Consider the following 25,435-nt stretch of genomic DNA (forward strand, 5'->3'; position numbering starts at 1 on the left):
TATTTTAAGAATCATGTGGAACTCTTTAAAAAAGTGAAGAAATATGGGATGCATAATTTTATTAAAATAAGGTGCAATTTAAAATCTTAAACATAATGCTAAATAAACGGACAGGAGACAGGAGACATGAATCAAAAACTAGAAGACCACATGAAGAAATGCGAGCAACAGAGAACAACTTTAGACAGTAAGATGCATCAGCTAAATTTAAAAGTAGACACACTGGTGCAGGACACTAAAGGGATGACAGAAGAAATAAGGAAAGATGTAAATATCGATAATACCAATACTAAGACATTGACACTAATACAAAGAACAGTGAGAGCCATACAAAGCATATTGATATCAATAAAGATTTTGAAGCAGTTAATTCATGGAGAGAGGATTATGTAAACTCAAAGAATAATATAAAGAAGAAAGTGGTAGAGCAGGTTGAATTGCTAATCGCAACTATGGAGCAGCTATTGAATCATAATTAAACAGCATTTGAAGAATGATACCAATAAACATAAGCAAACATGTCAAAATAAGAGATTTAGTGTAATTTCAGTACATGTTGGACATAAATCAGAGGAACAAGGAACCATTAGACACATTCATGAAAGAAAAGAAGAGTAGTACATTTTCGATGAGTAATAACTTACGAGGGAATGTGACAATTCAGACTGAGGAAGAATAAAGTATGGAAAAATGGGAGATCAAAGAAATTATACTGCATCAGCATAATGCTACCACATTCCGATCCACCAGTAACCACCACTACGAGTCTGAAACTGTATCATGTGACATGGATGAGGAGGAAACTGGGAAGCAGTTTGTGTCAGTACAAAAGGTCTCTTTATTCCCAGATGTTGCGAACTGTCTACAGCCAAAGCTATGGATCGAAAAATTCCATGAAGGATTACCAAAGTCTATGAGGTAGCGATGAAAATGTGATCAATTGCAGGACAGCGCGAGATGTGTGACAAATTCACATACGCCTTTCTCCAAGAACACAGGTTGAGAGGAACACAAGAACAGATAAAGATTGGAATAATGATGACAGAAAACTATGTAGAGTTGAGGTGGCCAGGTCTCTTACAGTTCTTCAAAGATATGGTGGGGAGGTGGTGATTTTTAGGTGCATCATATGAGCCATCAGAAATTTTACACATTTGCTTGACAAAGCTAACACATGAAATTCAGAAAGAGGTAACGATCACTGGTAGAAACATGCATGATATTCAAGGATTCCAGCAGGTACCACATGAATTAGGATACAAAAGGAGTGGAGAAGTGAGGGCACCAGTGTATTTTATTCAGATTAACTTTCTGCCGGTAAACTACACGTAAACAACAAAAACAGGGGAATGAGACACCCTCCAAGAAGAAATGGAAATGGGTGGGATAGAAGAAATGATAACCAATAACCTCAGTATCGGCCACATGACCAAAGAAACAACTAAAGACATGACAACAAACCAAATAATGACAGACAAGACGATAGACAAGGGGACAGAGAAGAGATTGTTGAAGTCAGAGGACCTGACCCCCAACAAAACCCAAGAAATGAAGACAGAGAAGTGATTCTCGAAACTGACTAGAAATGCCCACTTCGGAACAGACAGTTCAATGTGCTAGAACAGCAATAGCATGCAATGTAGAGTTTGAGGATCTTGGGAATATATCTTTAGGAGAAGAGGATGAGGATGAAGTTTGTGAACCTTGTTGTAAATGATGATTTTAATAGGAGGTTAGTCCATTGTACACTTGATTTCTATTTTACACATGCATATTTATTATGTTCGTGACAGGGAGAAGAAATGAGCAGTGCACAAGACACCAAATGTAAAGGTTGGAGGAGTCATGAGTGATGAGAGTGCCAATGTGAAGGAGCATTTAGAGTCCCACACTAATGATTTTTGTGTGTTTATGGTGATACAGGGTCTGATAGTAGAGGCAATGTTGGGACTTGGTTTCTTAAAATGGTATGGTATGAGATGAATAACATTACCTTGTTTTCCAAGCCATGGCAATTCAAATAAAAAACTTGAGCTTTTCATGGTTACCATCATCATCACCACCACCACCACCACCACCAGTAAAACCCATTGCCAAGGTTGACACAGTTTCCTTTTATATAGGCACATTTGTAACCTCTGGCATGCCATAGAGAGAACATGCTCAGAAGGTGATTTTTGCAGCTCTTAGAAGCTCCAGCCTGCCACGGGACTCAGCGATGTCAAGTGGTGCGAGGGACTGGGACCAGGTTTGAAGCTTCCGCTCCGAACACCCTACAAGCATCCATCTTTGCTTCCTGTCAAGCGCCCCCCCCCCCCCCCCCCCCCCCCCATTCCAAAAAGTGTGTGGCCCTGGTCTCTCAAAATTGCTGTCTATTCTAATTTCATCTGCCTCCTTTATGATGAAACTCCAACATGTAGCTGAATGAGCCAAGATTCTTGCCTCTTCAAACCATATTTTGTGTTTGCTTTCCAGGCAATGTTCAGCTATGGCTGATTTGTCGAGCTCCCTTTAATAGCTGCATTTGCAAGGCACACCGTACACAGCGGGCACATTAAGAGCAATGTTGTCTTTAACAGGGTGTAACATATCTCGTATCTTGGGAGTGGGCCACAACACTGGTCTCAGTCCATGTGTATGCACCACAAATCCTATCTTGCTGCTCGTTGCTCACAGTATGGCAGAGAAGCAGATGGCTTGGCCTCTTATGCAAATTCACAAGGCATCCTTCATAAGTAGCATCTACAAGCATTTGTGGTGTCTCCCTCACTATAACCGTTCTCTCTGAACATGTCTCAAATGTTGCAATTCAGACTGTATGTGGACATCACCAGAAATAATCTTCGTTCTGTGTACTAATGTGATCAGGACCACCTTTCTGTGTATAGGTCGCACAGGACACAGTGGCCAATGCACAGTGACTATTTTTCATGCAAAGATCTGTGGAAATTCATTCTTTTATTCAGAAGATGAGGCCAATTAGCGTTTTTCCACCTTTCAGCCAGTCAGCAATGACAGAACCTGCAATCTTTCTCAAATGATTCCACTGGAACTATTAAGTAAATGGATTTCATTTTGCTTCAGTCGTAGCCTTATATGTCAGGTTCATTATGCAGTAACCTTCATTCCTTTAATGGTCATACTTGTTGTGATATTTACATGGAAGTAAGACAATGCGAGAAATTTGGAAAAAATTGCAATGAAAAATTGGGGTTGCTGCATATGAAATTTAGCTAACACATTGAATTTTTCTTTAGATTTGGTTGGAGTTTTCTCTATCTGACACCAGTCTCGAAAAAATGATCTGACTTAGGACTATCAATTGCGATCACATTGCACCAGTGATAAAACCAGAGTGAAATATCCACACCATTCCTCATATTTCATAAACAATTTGAGATATCAAAATGACATTTTGGCATAGCACAGGAAGAAGAGAGTATTTTGCAGTATGGTTATTATGCAAAACTTCATTATCTACCATGTTATTCCATTAACTATGGACTTTTATGATGAAAGAATGTAATTTTTAAGGGTTGTCAATAGATGGTGAAACAAGAAATGCTATGGGTTTTGGAACAACATAAGCAAAGTCATTACATGTTTATTTTGTATTAAGGATGTGCTATTTCATTAGCTGCTGACCTTACCTTTCAATACTGTTAACAGCAAAGTTGCTACTCGTCATATAGCAAAGCCACACACACACACACACACACACACACACACACACACACACACACACACACACACACACACATCTAACTTCAGCCTCTGGCAGCTGAAGCCACACTGTTAGCAACAGCAGCAGTGGCTGCCCTGGGAGTGGCAACTTTGTGGGTGTAAGGAGGAGGCTGGGATGGGGAGGTGGAGGCGTAACAGGGTAGGGGTGGGGGACAGTGAACTGCTGCTGGGGAGTAGGCAAGGACGAGGTGGAGAGAGGGTAGGGCAGCTAGGTGCAGTAGGAAGGTTAGACGGAGGGCAGGGGAGAGGTGGTGGCGAGGGAGGGGAGGGGGGGGGGGGGGGAGGGGGGGTGCGGAAAGGAGAGAAGTAGAAAGACTGGGTGCGTTGATGGAATGAGGGCTTTGGAGTACTGGAATGTGAACGGGGAAGAGGCTGGATGGGTGAGAAAAATGACTACTGGAGGTTGAGGCTAGGAGGGTTACAGGAATGTACGATATATTACAGGAAGAGTTCCTACCTGTGTAGTTCAGAAAAGCTGGTGTTGGTGGGAAGGATCCACATGGCTTGGGCTGTGAAGCAGTCATTGAAATGAAGGATGTTGTGTTGGGCAGCATGCTCAACAACAGGGTAGTCTATTTGTTTCTTGGCCACAGTTTGTTGGTGGTCATTCTTGCGGACAGACAGATTGTTGGTTGTCATGCCTATATAGAATGCAGCGCAGTGGTTGCACCTTAGCTTGTAGATTAGTTGACTTGCTTCACAGGCAGCCCTGCCTTTGATAGGATAGGTGATGTTTGTGACCGGACTGGAGTAGGTGGTAAGAAATGACAACTGTTCTGCCCACTATACTTCCTACCCCTTCCACAGCGGTATTCTGTTGTCCAACAAACCTACACAATATACTCATCCATCACTTACACAACCCCTGCTACCAACCACTTACCTCATGGTTTATATCCCTGTAATAGACCTAGATGCAAGACCTGTCCATGTCCCATACATCCTCCCACCATGAATGGCCACCAACAAACTATGGCCAAGAAACAAGTAGACCAACATGTTGCTGAGCATGCTGCCCAACACAATGTCCTTCATTTCAGTGACTGCTCACAGCCTGTGGCATATGGATCCTTCCCACCAATACCAGCTTTTCTGAATTTTGCAGGTGGTAACTCTCCCTGCAATATATCCTACGTTCCTGTAACCCTCCTGGCACCAACCTTTGTTAGTCATTGCCCTCACTCATCCAGCCCCTTCCCTGCTCCCATTCCAGCACTACACAGCCCTCATTACACCATCACACCCAGTCTTTTTACTTCTCTCCTTTCCCCCCCCCCCCCCCTCCACCTCTCCCCTGACTCCATCCAACCTCCCGACTCCAGTTAGCTGTCCTACCCTCTCTCCACCTCATCCTTGCACACTTCCCAGCAGCACTTCACTGTCCCACATCCCTACCCTGCAATCCCTCCCCCTCCCTGCCCCAGTCTCCTCCTTACCCCACACAGTTGCCACTCCCATAATGCACTGCTGCTGTTGGTCACAGTGTGGCTTCAGCTGCCAGAGGTCAAAGCCGTGTGTGTGTGTGTGTGTGTGTGTTTTTTTTTTTTTTTTTTTTTTTACAACAACAAAGGCCTTGATGACCGAAAGCTTATATTGTAACGCTCTTCTAATTCTGCCTATCTGCCACTCAGCATCTCCGCTATATGGGGAGTAGCAACTTTACTTTTTATCATGATGTTACATTCCCTCCATTTCCATTGTCTGACCCTACTTTTCCTCAGTCCCTCACTTAATAAACTTAATAAACCACTGCTTCAGAATTCTCTCGTAATTGTGTCTGAACAACATGTTAATGAGGAGAGACCATGTTAACTCTGCTGAGTTTGGTAAAAGAAGCAAATAGGGAAATGTGTAAGTTTAATTCAAAATTCCCCACTTGTGACCCTCCTCTGAAAGTTACAAATGGTTCACAAATTAGGCAAAAATAAATTGCTGCATTTTCAGCGGAATTCTTTTTAGATACTAACCAAAGAAGAGGTGACAGAAGTTTTTGAATGGTCCCCATGCAAGAGTGGATATGGAGGAACCTCACTTAACATTTACCAAAAATGTGAGTATCGGCTTAGTTTAGAACGGCACTTCCCCTCCAACACACTGAGCAACCGCCCACTGCTTCCGCTCTCAGCACGTTTTCCCAGCCGACTGCACACTTAGTGGCCACGTCATTTTGCGCTCACTATACCATGTGGTGAAAAACTAACTGTGTTCAAGTATCGATTAGCGTGTGTCGGTTCCCTGTACATGGAATGACCAATCCAGTCTTCTACCTTCCACTCAAATAAAACATCCAAGAATGCTAGCTTGCCATCCTTCTCTGTCTCGATAGTAAATTTAATTTAGGGATGGACAGTGTTCTTGTGATCAGTCATTTCCTGCAGTGCATTTTCACCATGAGGACATATCAAGAAGATATTATCAACATACCTCAAGAAGTAATATGGATGCAATGCCACGGTACGAAGTGTGGAAACAGTTAACACAGCAGTACCCCAGTGCAATGAGGCAGATGCTTTTCCACACCGGCAACCACTGAAGCATTTCACACACATGCCACAAGGTGCAGCAAAGTCCATGCAAGCATGGCCCAAAATTAAATAGATACCTAGCCATTCTATACTAAAGTCACTTGGATTAGTATCACAACTCTACAACTAAGGGGCTGCAACACTTGAGGCACCATCCAGAATTCTTTTTGTGGATCACAGTTTGATTCTGCAACAGGGCAGTACACCCTGACACAAAGAGATCTGGAGCGGCTGCCGCATCGGGCCAGCACTGGGCCTGACAAGCATTTTGTTGGCCATCAATGCCATTAGGCCATCACCCACCTGCCACCTGCTAAACAGTGTTGGAGGCACATATCTCGCCACCGCACTTGCAGCCATAGTTAGCCGAAGCTGCCGGGTCTGGAGTCATCGCTGACAGAGGTGGGTGCATCATGACCATTGCTCAGCTGACACTGCATTCTGTCGACGCTGCTGGATAAGAATACACAGGAGGCTACTGGATGCCTTAGCCACACCACTACTTCCTAAATTAAACCATAGCAGGGAGCCACAATAAAGCAATTGGGAAGCTTTCAGCTGCTTCACTGACACTGCAGTGCCCTCTTCATCCGTCCAGCTCCAGTCTCCTACAATGATGTCAAAGTACTGACATTGCCTTTTCAGTGCAACATTTGGACCTATAGTCTCCAGTACAGTGAGTCAAAATTTTAACTGTTGTGTCGAAGAATATTGGTCATAGAAAAGCAGCTTGACCGCTGCACTCTTTGTAAGATGAATGTTCTTAAAGTAAGGAGACAGTGGATTTGTTGCTCTTTAGAGGTAATGGGGGTCACGATTGTCTAATACCTGTCAGACATACACAATGTAGCTTAAATGGTCATTCAGCATCAAATGAAGAATCAGTATCAGTAGTGTGTTCAATGTGTAATCATTACGGGCATTTACCTAGGCAGTGCTGAGAATCAAAATGGCTGCAGAACTAGAGGCAGTTTGTACACTGTCAGAAAAGATTCACACAACTGACAGCAGTTAATGCAGAGTTATGTAGTTTGATAGAAGTGCAGTTGCCACAGTGAAATATACATTTAGCAGCCCTAAGTTTAGTTACTCCTTTCTCTAGCAAATCAATTGACAATGTGCAAATGTTAATGAAGGATCTTAGGAATTTGGCAGAGATGTAAGGGTGGTCTGATGTAGAACTTCACACAGTAGCAAACTTGAGATTAAGTGGAGAAGCAAAAGCTTATGTTGCCCCAAGAGACTGGAAAATAGTGCAGGTGACTCCTTTGCGTAAGGAGGGCAAAAGAACAGCCCTGCAAAATTACAGACCAAAGATCCCAAACATCAATCTGTTGCAGAATCCTTGAACATATTATCAGCTCAAATATAATAAATTTTCTCGAGACCAAGAAGCTTACGCCCACCAATGAGTATGGTTTTAGAAAGCATCGCTCATGTGAAACTCAGTTTGCCCTTTTTTCACAAGATACCCTGTGAACTATGAATGAAAGGCAAAAGACAGACTCCATATTTCTAGATTTCCCAGAAGTTTTTGACACGGTCCCCCTTTCAGGCTGTTAAAGAAGGTATAAGCATATGTAATAGGTTCACAAACATGCAAGTGGCTCAAAGACTTCTTAAGTTACAGAACCCAGTACATTGTCCTCAACAGCAAATGCCCATCAGAATCAAGGATATCATCTGGTATGGCCCATAGAAGTGGTATACGACTGCTGTTATACGATTTGGTGGGCAGGGTAGGCAGCACTCTTCAGTTGTTTGCTGACTGTAGTATGATACAAGATGACTTAAGATAAGATTTCTAGTTGGTGCGATAAATGGCAGCTAGTTCTAAATGTAAAAAAATGTAAGTTAATGCAGATGTAGGAAAAACAAACCTGTAATTTTTGGATACAGCATTAGTAGTGTCTTGCATGACATGGTCATGTCATTTGAATATCTGCAAAGTCATATGAAATTGAGTGAGCAAATGAGGTTTGTAATAGGAAAGTTGAATAGTCAACTTTAGTTTATTGGGAGAATTCTAGGAAAGTGTGTTGAAATTACTAGTACCAATACAGTGTAACTTCTGCCACGCACTGTAAGGTGGCTTGCAGAGTTTTGATGGTGATGTAGATGTTGCAGAGAGGATCTCAAGAGAGCTAACATGTTCAAGGAATTTTTAAAAATTAAAAAAGGTTGATTCAAAGGTACAGTCCATTAAGTAACACCATGGCCAGGTTAATCGGTAGAAAAATGTATCTGACAACAAACGAAAACATATACAGACATCATATATGAACAAAAGTAAAAGGCAATCACAGTTAATAATACAGCCAGTCACTAGCAGCATCAATAATAGCTTGGCATCCCCAAGGCATGCGTGAAACCTGGTTTCCCACATACTCATGTGGAAGAGACCTCCAAATATGTCAAATCTGCATTGACAGCTGTTTCAAAGTGAAGATGTTTTTCCTTGCAACTTCTTTTTCAACAGGATTAGCATCAGGTGTCCATGAGGCCCAATCCAGTATCTGCACACCTTTCTCCTGTTTCCAGTCACCCACGTGGTGCTTCAGATCATTGTCATACAGGAGTATCGAAACTTCATTTTTGTTGATGAACCAACATTTGGAAATCAGCATCAAATGTCTTCGATAAATGCAACGCATAATCTGCATTCATGTCTCTTCTTGGGTATTTCAGTCAAGAATTCAAAGTAAACTAATGTTTTATGGACGTTTCATGAAGGACAAAGGTCCCTCTGTTGGATTGTGAAAGAACTAAGGTGATATCTCTCACTATCTGTGTGTAAAGATGCATGCTCATACTTAACAGACTTTATACAAAGCACTACTGCCAGATATTTTTAGGGGACAGTTGTGCATGGTAACACAGAAGCATATCAAATCAGAAGAAGAATTTGTGGATGGTATAACGAAGATCAATGGTAATACATATGAGCTGAGGCAGAATGCTATGGTGAATGAATTAACTTCACGAGAGGCACAGCACAGGGGCTGCACTCATTATTATGATGGTTGACTTCATAAATGTCAATGAGAATATGGACAGGAGTTCTGATTGATTTTCCTGCTGCTGTCAAATTGGCAGATGAATGTGCGAGGAAATTATCATGTCAACTGGATTGAAAACTGCATGGACAGTGTTACCAGCTGACAGCAGCAGTTACAGATGTGAACAGACCAGTCATGAGCAGAAGGAATGTCGTCAGCAGTGGGACAGTGGAAGCAGTGGCAGATGTCAGCATAATGGTAACAAGAAGAAGTAGCAGACTGGGAAAGAGGCAGATGTTAAATGCCAAAGAGAACTCTAGGTCCACATATGGGCATTCCCAGTAAAATTAAATGCTATGAAGACACATGCAGAGGTGGGCTGTATGATCTGTATGAGCTATACCGCTGCCAGTGTAGCGATGTCACAAAGTAGGGCCATGGAGTACGACAAGCCATTCAAACCATGAACAATCTCACAAACTCAATTCACACAATTGTGCACCTCAGGGTATCAGGAAATCGCTCTGGGTTAATGTAAAGTCTAACTTAACAATAAAGATTTTGTGTAAGGTGGAAACGTTGGAAGCAAATGAAGCACTAGATCAGGTGGGCTGATAAGTGAAATGAAGTGTCGTATGCACTCATGAGGTAAATGGTGAAAAAAACTGCATCTGTGTTTGTGGATTATTTCAGCACCGAGGACTTAAGGTTGCTAAAGGGATTATTAATTGCTAATGTAGGTATCCTAGAGGAGGAACAGTGGGATACAAGCCAGTAGGCCATGGACAGTTGCCAAACGCCATGCAAACTGCATTACGCGGGAAAGTGAAGAACCTAAAGGGAAGTGGTATGGAACAGACAGAAGAGTAACTGTTGGAATTTAACAATTTGCTTTTCCCAAAAAGGGTCACTACAAGAAACGCATATCACGCAGCATCGGTTACCAACAAAAAAATGCTTCACTGGTTTACTGCAATCCATACAGAGGTCTTAGGTACTTGCAGAAAATTCTGGAAGAATTCATCAATCAGGAGCTAAAGAGTGACATTACTGAGGAACATAATAGCCCATGGGTGGCCTAAATTGTTGTTGTGCCCAAAAAAATCAGCGGCTGTATCACAAAAATGTAGGTTTTGTTCCAATTATTGACACCTGAATGCCAAAGCTATAACAGATGCCTACCTTTGTCAAATACTACAGAAACCACAGACAATTTAGGCTAGTGTGTGTAGTCTTTAACAATTGACTTAAGCAATGGCTACAATCAGCTAGAAGTCATTCTGGAAGACTGAAGAAAAACAGCATTTCCCAGTGTGCGGACATTATCAACTCAGGAGGAGGTCTTTTGGATGGAAGAAGGCACCTGTGACATTTCAGAGGTTGCTGGACAAAGTTCTCAGAGGATTGAAACCTTGTGATGGCCTGGCATATCTTGAGGATTCAATCATCTTTGTGACTGATGTGGAGCAGCACTTACAACCCCTAAGGGAAGCATTCCTGAGATTGAGAGCCACAAATTTAATGTCGAGTACAGAGATGTGTCATTCTGTGTTGGAAGAGGTGCCTTGGGTTTAGGACAGACCCAAGGTTCACTAAAGCCATAAGTGATGTGAATTTCCTGTACCTGAATTAGTGAAGGAATTACAATCCTTTCTTGATGTCACAAATTATTATACAAAATTCATAACAGAGTTTGTGGAAACTACCAGACCACTGACACAATTACTGATAAAAAGTTCAAAATTTGTTTGGTCGTAGGATTGTCAGTGTGCCGTTGAGAAACTGAAAGAAGCTTTGAATTGAATCAAATCTTTGTATTTTCAAATTTCAATAAGGACTTTATTCTGCCAAGTGACACATCCAACTGTGCACTTTGTTGTGCGTTGTCTCAATAAACAGGGGGCACAGAACATCTGCTGGCCTATGCATCAAGGCAAATGAACTCATAAGAGAATAATTACTCCATGACCGAGAAGGAAATGTTGAGCCTTACCTATGGGATAATCTACTTCAGGTGTCATCTTTATGGGAAAACATTCTGAGTGATAACAGCTCATCCAGCACTGAAATGGTTGCATGGGTTAAAGGATCCATCTAGTAGGTTGGCATGGTGGGCAATACAATTGGGGGACTGATTTTGAGAACATACACAAACCTAGAAAGATACATGGGAACGCAGATAGGTTAAGTAAAAAAGTAGAAGTTTTACAGATAGGCGGTACTGAGCTTAAGGAAGAGCACACAGTACAGAGAATGGATAGTGGATGTAAACAATTTAGTAGGCAGTCACAGTTCTGCATACAAGATTGACTGCTGTGGTTCTGCAAGTGGTGGTGCCAGCAAACACATAATCATAAGTGACGAAGGTCTACCGACAGGTGAGCAACAGAGAAGTACTGGTGGAAGAACAGGAAGTCGGATGTGGACCAATATTTACGGAATTGGATACAGTATGCACAGAGAGCAGATCTGTGTTAGACAAGAGTACCACTGGAGAAGTCACCTGAAGCATTAGCATCATTTCAATTGCCAAGATTGACATTTTTGGCCCTTTCAATAAAACACCTGCTGGGAACAAATATGTACTCATGCCTATACAACATTTTTCAAGATACATGGAAATATTTACAAAGCCCAACCAACAGGCAGCAACAGTGGTGCAAGCACTAATGAACAACTGGATACTGAAGTTCAGTAAGTCTGAAACGATAGTGACAGATCAGGAAACCAACTTTGCTGGATTCGTAGTAGGAATTATGTACTCTTTCATGTGTGATAAAATTGCAGATGAATCCTGTACATCCTCAACCCAATGGAGGAATGAAAACCATGCATAGAAACACAGGAAAGATGCAGGGATACTATGTGGATACACACCACACCAATTGGGATGTTTCTTTACAGTATGTGGTCTCGAAGTACAACTGTAAGCAGCATAAAAATAGAGGATTGTTATTGTGTGGAGTAGTATATGGTTGTAAGGTGCTGTTGTCATACAACATGTTACAAATTGGATGGGTAACAAGAGAAACAGTTAAGAGTGTTCGTGAGACTAATGAAGGAAATATGATGCAGGATGTGCAGGGCTAATACAAGGACACTAGAAAAGCATGAAGAATCAGTGAGTTGTTCTGCAAGAATGCCACAACACAAGGCTGGGAATTGGGTAATGTTATCAACTTCTTACATTGCAAAGGAGAACATAAAAAAAAAATTTCCAGGTATCTAGGAAATATCAATTTTTGGAAACTATGTCACCAGTGAACACCAAGATTCCGTCACTAGTGAGGGTGACACATGTACATGCGGGATGTTTAAAACCATTTTGAGGGAGTCCAGATGTTATTCCAGGTATTGCGGTTTTGACTGGAAAGGAAACACAGAAAAGAAGGTGCAAAGGATCGAGCAAAACAATTTGTATGAACCACTGAGCAGTAGTAAGCACACATTAAGACCTGGAAAATAAGAGTAGATGTATGTTTTGTGTTTGTTAGGTATGAGTATAGCATTTAGGTATGGTGTAGGTGAGATGAACTGGTGTGCAGCAGCAAGGGACTTTAGGGGGAGGAAAGGATAATGGATATCCCAGTTCTCAGCTACGCCAGCAGACAAGACTGTGCAGACCATAGCGGTGCTTCTGATTGCCACTGGAGTAGAAACATTGCAGAACCAGTACCTGGAAGAGGGAGTGCAGTTTGCAAAGCAAGAATATGTGGGGATCACCAGCCAATGCAAGCTTATACAGCTAGTAATTAATACGTGGGAAATGGAAAATGAGGTGAAACAACTAGAGGAAACATTTGACAGTTTCCGGCAGTGCACATAGAATTACGAAGTGCTGAAGAAGTGTGTCAGGGTAAAAGTGGTTGTTATTGATTGCAGAGGACAACAGCACACATGCAGAAATGGAAGAAGGGGAGATGCAGAAGTGTTACAGGGGTGAAGTTACGATTTGTCCAAACAGGGCAGGTCAGAACTCTTGTGCAGAGAAGTTATTGCTGTGTCTGAAAATGTAAAAGAATTGCAAGAAAAAGGTGACTAGGCTTGAGTTGTACTTCCAGCAGGTGGAGGCACACTGGTTGTACTGTACCTTTGATAAAGTGATAGTAGTAGCCAGGGGAAGCTCACAACAGTGAAAAGGTTAGAGCTAGACAGATGTGGACTACTAATACACTGAGGTGACAAAAGTCTTGGGCCTCCTTTTCCTGGCATAATACAATAGTGCAACATCATGACATGGCACTGACTCGAGAAGTCATTGGAAGTTCACTGCAAAAATATAGAGCCATGTTGCCTCTATAGCCACCCATAATAGAGAACTTGTTGCCAGTGCATTATTTTGTGCATGAACTAACCCCTCGATTATGTCCCATAAAGGTTCAATGTGATTAATATAGGGTGATCTGGGTAGCCTAATCATTCACTCAAATTGTCCAGAAGTTTCCAAACAAACCACAAACAACTGTGGGCCAGTGACATGGAGCACTGTCATCCACAACATTAAGTCCATGAATGGCTGCAAATAGTCTCCACGTAGCTGGTCATAACCATTTCCAGTCAATGACCAATCTGGGACAGCTACTCTTTGGTGGCCCAGGGTTTAGAGCTCCCAGTATTGCTTCTTAATGTGTAACTAGATAGTGAGCCTTCACACAGAGCTGCTTAAAAGTGAGGAGGGTGGTCCATGACAGATACCAACTGAGACATAACAGGGTCAATCAACAGCCCTGAATAGCTGTTCCAGTGTCTTTGGCCCACCATGATACCTGTAGCCAGAGGAGATGACCCGTCAAATGGCGAACAGCAGTACCAGTGGTGCAGGTGATCTTTTCAGAAATGATTCCAACAACCTAGTTCATGCAATCTGACGGAGAAGGGGTGTAGGTGATGGCAAAGGCATACAACTGCCAGTTGATCCTTCGAAGAGCCCAACATAGTAACTGGTCTGTCAAGCGGTGACAAAGAAAAGACAGGATCACTGGAATATAGATAAATGTAAATTAATGCAGATGAATAGGAAAAAGAATCCTGTAATGTTTGAATACTCCATTAGTAGTGTAGCGCTTGACACAGTCACGTCGATTAAATATTTGGGCGTAACATTGCAGAGCGATATGAAGTGGGACAAGCATGTAATGACAGTTGTGGGGAAGGCGGATAGTCATCTTCGGTTCGTTGGTAGAATTTTGGGAAGATGTGGTTCATCTGTAAAGGAGACCGCTTATAGAACACTAATACGATCTATTCTTGAGTACTGCTTGAGCGTTTGGGATCCCTATCACGTCGGATTGAGGGAGGACATAGAAGCAATTCAGAGGCGAGCTGCTAGATTTGTTACTGGTAGGTTTGATCATCACGCGAGTGTTACAGAAATGCTTCAGGAACTCGGGTGGGAGTCTTTTCGTGAATCGCTACTGAGGAAATTTAGAGAACCAGCATTTGAGGCCGACTGCAGTACAATTTTACTGCCGCCAACTTACATTTTGCGGAAAGACCACGAAGATAAGAGAGATTAGGGCTCATACAGAGGCATATAGGCAGTCATTTTTCCCTCATTCTGTACGGGAGTGGAACAAGGAGAGAAGATGCTAGTTGTGGTACGAGGTACCCTCCACCATGCACCATAGGGTGGATTGCGGAGTATGTATGTAGATGTAGTGTAGTGCTTGACTGTTACAAGCTAGTTAGTTAGTTGGTTAGTTACATGTTCCATTGATCAATAGCACGGAAAATTGGTTATGATGTGGAACATGTCAAATGCACGAGAAATGCGCACAGGAAACAAGGTTTTTTTTGTTTACATTATAGTGTTATACCTAAATTTTCTATTATCTATCCCATTTCCTTAAATGGCACAAAATGTATATATTATATCTCCAGATTTATTTACTCATATTCAAGAATTCAGCTATGGTATAGAAGCAGTTGTCAAGGAGGTATGATTTCAATTTATTTTTGAAACTATTACTGCTGTCTGTCAAACATTTTATTTCATCTGGTAATTTATCAAAAATTTTTATAACAGCATATTTTCCCCCTTCCAGTGCCAAAGATAGGTTAAGTAAAGGATAGTGTAGGTCTTTCTTTTTTCTGGTATTGTAATCACGAATATCGCTGTTGATTGTAAACTGGTCCATGTTGTTGAGAAAAAAAATTTCATCACTGAGTAAATGTACTGTGAAGCAGTTGAAAGAATTCCTAACCTTTTAAACAGATGCCTACAAGATGTGCGACTATGAACCCCACACATTATTCTAACTACTTTCTTTTGAGCAGTGAATACATTTTGCCTAAGTGCTGAGTTGCCCCACAATATTATTCCATATGAGACGAGACAGTGGAAGTATGCAAAGTATGTTAGCTTACCAATTTCTACATCCTCAAAATTGGCAATTATTCTGATTGCAAAAGTTGCTGAACCTAGACGCTTCAGGAGATCCAAAATATGAATTTCCCAATTAAGATTCTCATCTATATGAACACCCAAAAACGTAGTATGCTCTACCCTGGCTACTGACTTCTTTTGATGTGTTATGTTTATTGAAGGAATGATACTTTTTGCAGCAGAAAATTGGATGTACTGTGTTTTTTTTTCCCCAAAGTTCAGAGCAAGCCCATTCACAGAAAACCAATAAATAACTTTTCCAAAGACCTTATTCGTATCATTTTCTACTGGACTTTCTTTTACTGAATTAATAATTATGCTTGTATCATCAGCAAACAGTGTCAGTTCAGCATCTTGTTTCACATAAAAAGGGAGGTCATTCACATATATCAAGAACAGGAGGGGACCCATGATCGAACCTTGTGGAACACCTAATGTAATTTCTCCCCAGTTAGATGAAGTGGCAAGCTCACTTGAAGCATACAAAGAGAATTTTTGCTTCCTGTTCTGTAGATATGACTTCAATCACTCTTATGCTGTTCCATTTATGCCATAGAATTATAATTTCTCTAACACAATGTCATGGTTAACAGAATCAAATGCTCTGGACAAGTCACAGATAATTCCTACTGGTGACATTTTACTATTTAAAGACTCTATTATGTGGACAGTGAAATTGTATATAGCTGTCTCAGTGGAACAGCATTTCTGAAATCCGAACTGTGATTTACTAAGTATCCCATTACTGTTGAGATGGCTAACCACTCTTGAGTGCATTACTTTCTCAAAGATTTTTGAAAATGCTGTAAGCAAGGATACTGGCCAGTAATTATTGAAATCTGTCATTTCCCCCTTTTTGTAGAGGGGCCTGACAATGGCATATTTTAACCTGTCTGGAAAAATACCCTGAGTCAGTGATGCATTACATATGTGACTCAGAACATCAGCATTAATTGCTCCACATAGTTTTAATAAAGGGTTAGAGATGTCATCTACTCCAACAGATTTAATAATTTTACTTTTTTTACAAGAGATTGTTAGGTGAAACTTAATTTGACTAAATTTTTTCAAAACTGACTCTTCCATCTACTTCCTGGCTTTTTCTTTTGAACTGTTTTCACCAATTTTTTCTCCTACACTTAAGAAGTGATTGTTAAATACATTGGCTACCTGTGTACTGTTGGTTAAGAGGGTCTCATTCTCTTTAACAGTAATACTACCTACCCCAGTGGTTACTTTTCCTGCCTTCCTTCTAACAACATTCCATATTGATTTGATTTTATTGGTGGAGTTGTTAATTTCTTCTCTAACATACATATTTCTTGATTTCCTGACAACTTTTCTCAGTATGTTATAATAATTTTTAGAGTGTAAAACTACTTCTGAATCTTTACTAGTTCTTGCTGTCTCATACAGATTTCTTTTTCTTTTTGAAGACACTTTCATACCTGTAGTAATCCAAGGTTTCTTTGAAAAGTTTGTGGTGTGAAATTTAGTAATTTTCTTTGGAAAACAATTTTCAAAGAGGGATATAAATTTATCAAGAAATATGCTGCATTTATCATTAGCATTTGGCTCATTATATACATCTTCCCAGTTTACATTTCCTAAACTTTCTCTGACGTGATCTATAGATACCAGGTTGAGCACCCTCACACTTTTACTTAATGGTTTCTGAAGTGTACACACTGATAGGTTTTGTAAGTTAATCAGTTGTGCATCATGGTCAGATAATCCATTTACCACAGGGAAAGCATGTGTTTGTTCTATATTCTCTTGCTGTACAAATACATTATCTATTAGCATGCTACTGACCTGAGCTATGTGTGAAGTGAAATTGATCACTGATTCTAAACTATATGTTGTTAATAACACTTCTAGTTCACTTTTCCTATCAGAATTGCTTAGAAAGTTAACATTGAAATCACCACCGATTAATAACTACTTCTTTTTGTCTGACAGACAGCATAATAGGGAGTCAAACTTTTTTTATGCATAGCTCCCAATCTCCTAGTGGAGACCTGTACACTGTTGCTAATATCAACACAACATTATCTAGCTGAAGTTCACATGCACAAACCTCAAAGTGCTGATCAACACAAAATTTGCTTACTTCTATAGTTCTGTATTTATATCCTTGTTTTATGAAAATGGCAACTACTCCTCTATCCATACTAGATCTACAAGTGTAAGATGCTAAATTATACCCATTTATATTGACATTTTCTATCCCCACAGTTACATGGTGCTCAGACAAAGTAGGTATATCAATCTCATTCTTATTTTTGAGATCATCTAAACACATTATCAGCTCATATACTTAATTTTTTATTCCCCTGATATTTTGGTGAAGTAAGTTGATCCCTATTTGCTGTGCATGAAGTTTCTTTTCTTCTATTTTCCTTGGTTGTTGTCTGTCTGGAATTCGGCTTTAACCTAAAAAACCTGTCTGCATGGTCTCAATAAGCACAGGGATCACCCCTTGTGTGACTGTGGCCCCCCTTATAGTATCTGCTAATAGAGTAGCTAACTTATCTTTCCCCTTCCTATTAAGGTGCAGGCCACGTGTAGCGTAACCCCACCTACCAATAGCATCAACTGGAACAACACTCATGTGAGACTTTGCCAGTGTCTGGAGCATCCTGTTCAGCTCAGTGTTAACACCCCTTACAGCAGTCTTTGCCCAGGGCTGATCATGGCGCTGAAAGACCTCCACAAACCCCACATTTGTGTGCCCAGTTTCTGCTCCTATTTTACCCAGGTCACTCCTAATAGCCGGCCGCGGTGGCCGAGCAGTTCTACGCGCTTCAGTCCGGAACCGCGCTGCTGCTACAGTCGCAGGTTCGAATTCTGCCTCAGGCGTGGATGTGTGTGATGTCCTTAGGTTAGTTAGGTTTAAGTAGTTCTAAGTTCTAGGGGACTGATGATCTCAGATGTTAAGGCCCATAGTGCTCAGAGCCATTTGAACCACTCCTAATACTATATTTTGGATTCATAGCCAGGCTGTTTCCTGCTCCCCCAACTATAATTACCTGATCTTCCTTCTCAAAGTCCTTGCATAGCTGACCTAATTTTTCTGTCACTTGGCTAAGGCCAGCACTTTGTTTCACAAAACTTGTGGCCTGGTACTCAGTCCCTAATTTCTCCTGAAGCTGTTGGCCCACACCCCTCCCATGACTGCTACCTATAAGCAGAATTCTTCTTTTCCTGTTCTGGTTTGATCCCGACCTGTCTTTTTACTTTAAGCTAGTATTCTGCTTCAACCTACAGTCAACTACTTCTGAATGAGACCCTTCCTCCACTACTTCAGATAGCAAGCCAAACTGATTTAATAACTGAATGTCAGAAGTAGTATCAATTGTTTCCCTTTATCGACCTTTGCTTGCTACCTTTTCTCAGTGCCCAGAATCCGTTTCCTCCCTTAGCTTAAATAATTCCAAATTCACGATTTCTAATTCAGCCTTAAGAGCAAGAATCTTTGCCTCCTGTTCCATGATTTTTCTGTCCTTTCTACATAACCTACATTGCCACAGAAGAGCCTCATTATATACCCTCGTTTCCTCTCCACTGCACTCGCCCCAATGAAACCACAACCTACAGTCTATACAGAACACCCCCTCTTTCAAATTTCTACAGTAACCACCACACTCGCCACACATGGTTTGATAGTAAAACGTAACACAAAAGCAGAAAATAACTGCAACAACACAATAGTTTCGTAACCTGTACCAATACGTAACTAAACACTAATCTAAACAAACTTATACACATGCTTCAGAAACTTTTAATTAACCACACAAATTCTGGATGAGACACATGAATTAATTTAACTTTGAAGCGCTAAGTCTAAAGTGCGCATCATTTATGTTGGCGGCCGAGTTTAGTTTCGTTCTGCGCATCTGACGTCACAAAACACAGTCAGCCAATGAACAGAGAACGACGTTGCCAGATGTCGACTGCAGTGCAGAGCACGGACGAGTGTCTACAGTTTTAGAAACATTCAGTCATAAATAAAGTAATAGAACAAAAGCAATGTCTTGGTAGAAAACTTTCTGTTATAGAAAGTTCGGAAAAAGCATCTTTTATACCAATTGCTTCATATTCTATTAATTAATTAAACCAAACAAGCAATAAGACTCCTAATTCAGTTGATAACAGGGAAAGGTGTTTGTATCAATCTCACGAACCGCTTTTTCGCAATAAAGAACAGCGGTAATTGTTTATTTCCTATTGTACTTCGACAAAGTGTGAGTAATTCATACTCATACCAACAGTGTTTGTCAGTATTTTGCGTGACATGTTAAAGTACTCATGAAGTTATGTTATGAGACGAACTGTGTTAGCGTAGTGGTGAAGGTGTTTGGCTACCAATCGAAAGGTTATGAGTTCAAACCTTGTGAAGTACTTAATTTTCTTTATTTAAAAACCATATCGAAGTGTCTTACTTCATGAATTTTATTCGTTTGTATGGAATTTTTTTGAAATTTCTAATGCTTTGTCTCTTCATTCACTCTTTCTCTGCTGCAGACACGTGCTCCCCGCATTCCGCGCTGTGCGCGATTTTGTCATCACTGCACTGCTCGCCTGTGCAGACACACGGTGTTCCCACTGCTTTGACACACTTATCATTCGATTTCACAAAAACTATTTGGCCCAAAAATTTGATTTTTACACATCTTCTTGACTGATACCTTCCCCCCATAAATGACTTAATTTTGTTTCAATGTTCAACACAGTTATTGTGCAGCATTAAATGAAGTAAATCACTGCACGAAATTTTGAAGAGTTTGCAGAGGTAAAAGTCCATAGCGTATACTTTCCGTATGGTCGATTTTAGTTGCCACAATGTTGAGGATGAAATGTGGACAAGATACCTAAATTTCATATAAAATTTACTGTATAACAATATCTCATTTAATTTAAGTACGACATAGGTGTCTTATGTAATATTGAGAAATATTCCGTCTTTCGTGACTGTAATAAAAGTTTTATTTACACCGGACGCGTTTGGCTTTATTTTATTGGAACAAGCAAGGAAATGAGGGAGGTAAGTGTGAACAGTTCACTTGTTTCTGCTGACCTCCTATATCATGGTCAAGAGTGAAGTTCTTGGAGATTTACAAATCTGCACAGAAGCATTCAGTTCTGTCTGAAGAGAATGCCAAGTCTCAAGGCTATAGGCTGATAAGACTGTTCCATTCACTGCATCAGATATCTGCCATGGCATCGTCTACTCTGATGAAGTTTTTTCCCCACATCCCCAAAGGCACCACCAGACAGAGAAATAGGCACCTGGCATAATAGCCACTGCTTGACATCCCAGTGCCCCCAAACGGGCAGGCACCTACTCCTCAGAGTGCACAGAGAATTAACAGCTAGGGCATCAACAATGCATTCCCTGCATAATCAGAGGGACCACACTATACAGGCACCTGAAAACCCTCCACATGGACTGGCCTCCATGCTGGGTACATGGCTCGCACTTCTGTAAAGAAAATTGAAACGGTGGATGTCAAACTTTAATTTGGGGATCAAGCACAAGTTGACTGAAATAAGTTATGTAAAATAAAACAAACAAAATGAGGAAAAAACAGAATCGATGCCCAGTGAACAAGCCAGATCATGAACACAGAATCTGTCCTATAGGCAAAGACTGTGGGAAAACCAAGCCACAGAGTAAGATTGTAGCACAGGAAAAGAATAAGTACTGCAATGGCTTCGAGTTTCATGCATGTCATGCACATACTCACAAAAGAGTCTTGAGGCTCCAAGAGGGGAAGGGTGAGTTCATGGCGGTGCACAAATGATGAGCTGAAGAAAGAGGTGACTTAGTACTCCGAAAATTGGTTGGCTGTTGGAATTAAAGGAACCAAACTGTGAGGACATCAGTCCCTCCATCCTATATGTATCTAACCGGGAAAAACCCTCAGGAGGAGGATAAAAAAGGCAAAACCTGGGAAGCCCGGCTGTAAGCAAGATATAATAAGACAGAGATAAAATCAAAGAGAAGCAGGAAGAGAGTCGGATGGGGTAAGGTGGGTGAACCCCTCTACCCAGAATGCAGTTGGAGGTTCCTAAAGCATGGTAAGTGAAGCGAGATGCACCCTCTACATCCTACTTGTACCACCACCACCACCACCACCACCACCACCACCACCACCACCACCACCTCACCATCATTTACCCCAAGGAAACAAGCAGCACAGAGAAGACAATAAAATTTTAGAAAAGATAAAATGTTAGAAATGGCAAACATAAAAGAATAAGGAGAATAAAAAGGTATGAAGTGAAGGGTAGAAGCCAAGCCAGACTGCTGAGTGAGAGCCATCATTCATCCCATGGGCCAGAATAGGCAAGGGGCACCCCTCCAACCACTCAAGTGGTCAATGAGGCCATAGTTCCCCACCCCACAGAGACAAATAGAAATTGCATACACTGGCAAAACATAAAATCAGATCAGCCACTTTGACGTCATCTGTTAGCACCAGAGGAAGAATGTCTGGAAGGTTCAGATATCGCCGCAAAGTACCCAAATTTGTGCAGTCTAGTAGGGCATGGGCCAACATCAGGTGGGTCCCCACATCCGAGAATGTGGACATGGGTCAGCCAACTGTGGCCAATGCATAGCCAACAAAGGACGGAAGTGTGGAGGGAATACTCAGGGTCATTATCTCCTTTATTGTACTTAGCTCGTTTGAGCTCATTTGTGAGTCCAGGATGGACCATTCCGAATACCAGACTTCCAACAATTGATTGCGTGGAGTCAAGTTCTGGGACCCTCTATTCCAGCATTGGCATCCTGGTAGCAAACTTTGCCAACCTGTCGGCATGTTCATTCCCTGAGATCCCAACATGTCCAGGGGTCCAAACAAAGACGACCGGCTGTCCAGACTGATGGAGGTCCAAACGAAGATCCTGGACAGTCACGACTAATGTGTAATGTAAAACCAGTTCACCCATTAACCATTGAGCCATCAGTGTATACTACTTAAGAATCCGGAAATGCATCGAGGACAGCCAGGAACAGATGGTGAAACACTATGGAGTCAACTGAATCTTTCGGTCGAACAGATAAATCAAGACAGATCCGAGGTCAGGGTGCACACCATGGGAGCATACGCAATTGCTCCCTGACAAGGGACAACAGTGGGGAAACTGGAGTTCAGAGGAGAGTAGTTAAACTGAATTTTCTGGGTCTCTGTTGTGGGAGGTGGATCTCAATACTAGGAAAAAGGATGCGGTAGTCTGGATGCTTAGGGGAGCTGTGAACTTGTGTAGCATAATTGCATGGCTGTTGTTGGTGCCTGATCTGTAGTGGAGGGACTCCAACTTCCAATCAAAGGATTTAATGTTGTACGACATCTGTGAAAGCTTACAGAAATAAATAACTTAAAACAAGTTAGAAATATATATAAAGCAAATACACTACCTGCTGATTTGCATCCTCTGTTCTTTCAACACCACCTTCCTCCAATGTGTAGTCATAATTGAACATAAAAAGAAGTAAGTGCCAAAGAACCCCTGCCTTCAAGAGTTGCATCTGGAGAATACTATCAGTGGCCAAGGAGCTCACACAGTCCGTTGCCACAGCACAAAGTCGTGTGAGGTGCTAAAACAACAACGTACATAATTTAAATGAACATGAAAAAGTATTTTACTGTATAAAAAACATTGTGGTGCATTAAAAATCTGCAACTCATATAATATATTGCTACTTTTTATGCTCAGTATTTTTCACTAACCAGTTCACTTCAAAATAAAAATTTTAGCTCTTCATACTCTGTCGATGATGAATACCCTCAAGAATATTAACTAAAAGGTTTTGTTTCACATATAGACAATGACAGCTCATAGTTATACAATCTGGGTGTTCACAAATTTTTAAATTCAGGTAAACACAAGAGTGTGAAATTAATAGCATCTGCTGTATAGCAGTTATGAATATCAATATATTTATATAACTGCAGCCGCTGTCAATAATAATAATAATAATAATGCAATATAACACATATCATACAGTTAAAAGGAAGTGACGCTTGATCAAGGTCCGCGTCACTTTCCATTTTTAACCAGACTTAACGTCTGAGAAAGTAAAGAAAGAATAATAATAATAATAAATAAGAAAACAGGAATAAAAAAATAAGAAAACAGGAAATAAATAAGAAAACAGGAGAAAAAATTGAAAAATACGTACAACTAGCTGAGGAAGTCAAGGACATGTGGCATCAGGATAAAGTTGACATTATACCAATTATACTTTCAACAACAGGAGTCATATCACACAATATCCACCAGTACATCAATGCAATACAGCTACATCCAAACTTATATATACAACTACAGAAATCTGTAATTACTGATACATGTTCAATAACCCAAAAGTTCCTAAATGCAATATAACATATACCACACAGTTAAAAGGAAGTCACGCTTGATCAAGGTCCGCGTCACTTTCCATTTTTAACCAGACCTAAGGTCTGAGAAAGGAAGGACGATAATAATAATAACAACAACATGTAACTTGCCAGAAAAAAGGAAGAATTGTTTTTATGAAATTTTGTTTTCCACATAACTGAGTACAGTTTATGGCGTGAACAAAATAATGTTTAAGCTTTCGCTACTCTCTGTTTTGCATTTTTGTGTAAGTGAAAATTCTAGTACTTTTTTATTTTCTCAGACAAATGTACAAGATTCCTAATTCATGTATTAGTTAGTGAAATAACTTCTGGACTGAAAATCAGGCCTTCTTACATTGCACCCACAAAACAACTGACAGTTATTACAGGCTTCTTTGTTAAATGTTCACTTGTAGTCACACTTATTTGATTTTGTCACTTTCCTAGGCAACAGATCAGGTCTAGCAGGCCCTACTTCCTTCACAGTTAACTTTTCCTGGTAATTTTCTTTTCCGTTAGCTCTTAACAGGTTCAATAGAGTTCATATTGACACTGCACAAGAAACTCCGATTCCTGCACTGCAAACAACCAACTCTAAACACAAACTGCCATTTGCAGAAATTATTAAATTCAAGTAGTACTATCTACGAGCAAGGTCACTTGACTAGAATACAAACGAGGCACTGAGGGCCATAAGGGCCAAAAGCACACCATCTTCAACACCCACCCACCCCTCGATTGAAGTGAATATCAGAGAAACCAGTGAGACAGGTTTTCGTGAATGTTCAGATATACGTACAATGTGGCCCTACAGTACAGACAAACCTGACCCACCATAAGAACAACAGATGTCAGCAGAAGCATGAACAAATGGTACACTCTCACAATCAACAATTACATGCTTTATGGTCCTCTGAGCCTAACATGGATTACTGTATGATTAAATCCAAAACATAATGTACCATATCTCATTCAGAATCCCACAAAATAGGTTTCTCACATTCTTTGAGGTAGAGCATTTAACTTCCCATAAAAGAAGCATAGGCATTCCAAATTAATACTAGCCACATTTTGTCACAAAGTTCTGCAGTTAATGAGGACAAAATAATGTGTGTAACGTGGCTATGTAATATTATAACATTGTATCTGTTTCAGAATAGTCTCTTTAATGATCACAAAATGGAAAGTGCAAGTGATACATGTGGTATGACAAATGTGGGTGAAAGAATGCCAGAAATCGGCCAGCTGGAGCATGGAAACTAATGAATATGACTGCAGGACCACATGCACGAGTTAACAGCACTGGAAATCGCCACTAAGGATGCTTCTTAAATAAAAGAAGTGAAACACGTATGGCAATAAACAAACTGCCTTCAATTAGTTGCA

The 25,435-nt window shown here is 40.8% G+C and overlaps 1 protein-coding gene across 1 annotated transcript in view; it reads right to left on the minus strand.

The window, feature by feature from the left end:
- LOC126452450 (dnaJ homolog subfamily C member 13-like) overlaps positions 1 to 25,435 on the minus strand; it is a gene marked incomplete at its 3' end in the record, with an annotated part of 67,801 nt that overhangs the window by 19,433 nt on the left and 22,933 nt on the right. Inside the window, exon 5 of the mRNA XM_050091077.1 lies at positions 23,083 to 23,262. Coding sequence (XP_049947034.1) covers positions 23,083 to 23,262 — 180 coding nt within the window. The remainder of the gene's footprint in view (positions 1 to 23,082; positions 23,263 to 25,435) is intronic.

The sequence above is a fragment of the Schistocerca serialis genome, unplaced genomic scaffold (assembly GCF_023864345.2).
Source record: "Schistocerca serialis cubense isolate TAMUIC-IGC-003099 unplaced genomic scaffold, iqSchSeri2.2 HiC_scaffold_873, whole genome shotgun sequence".
Lineage (NCBI taxonomy): Eukaryota > Metazoa > Arthropoda > Insecta > Orthoptera > Acrididae > Schistocerca > Schistocerca serialis.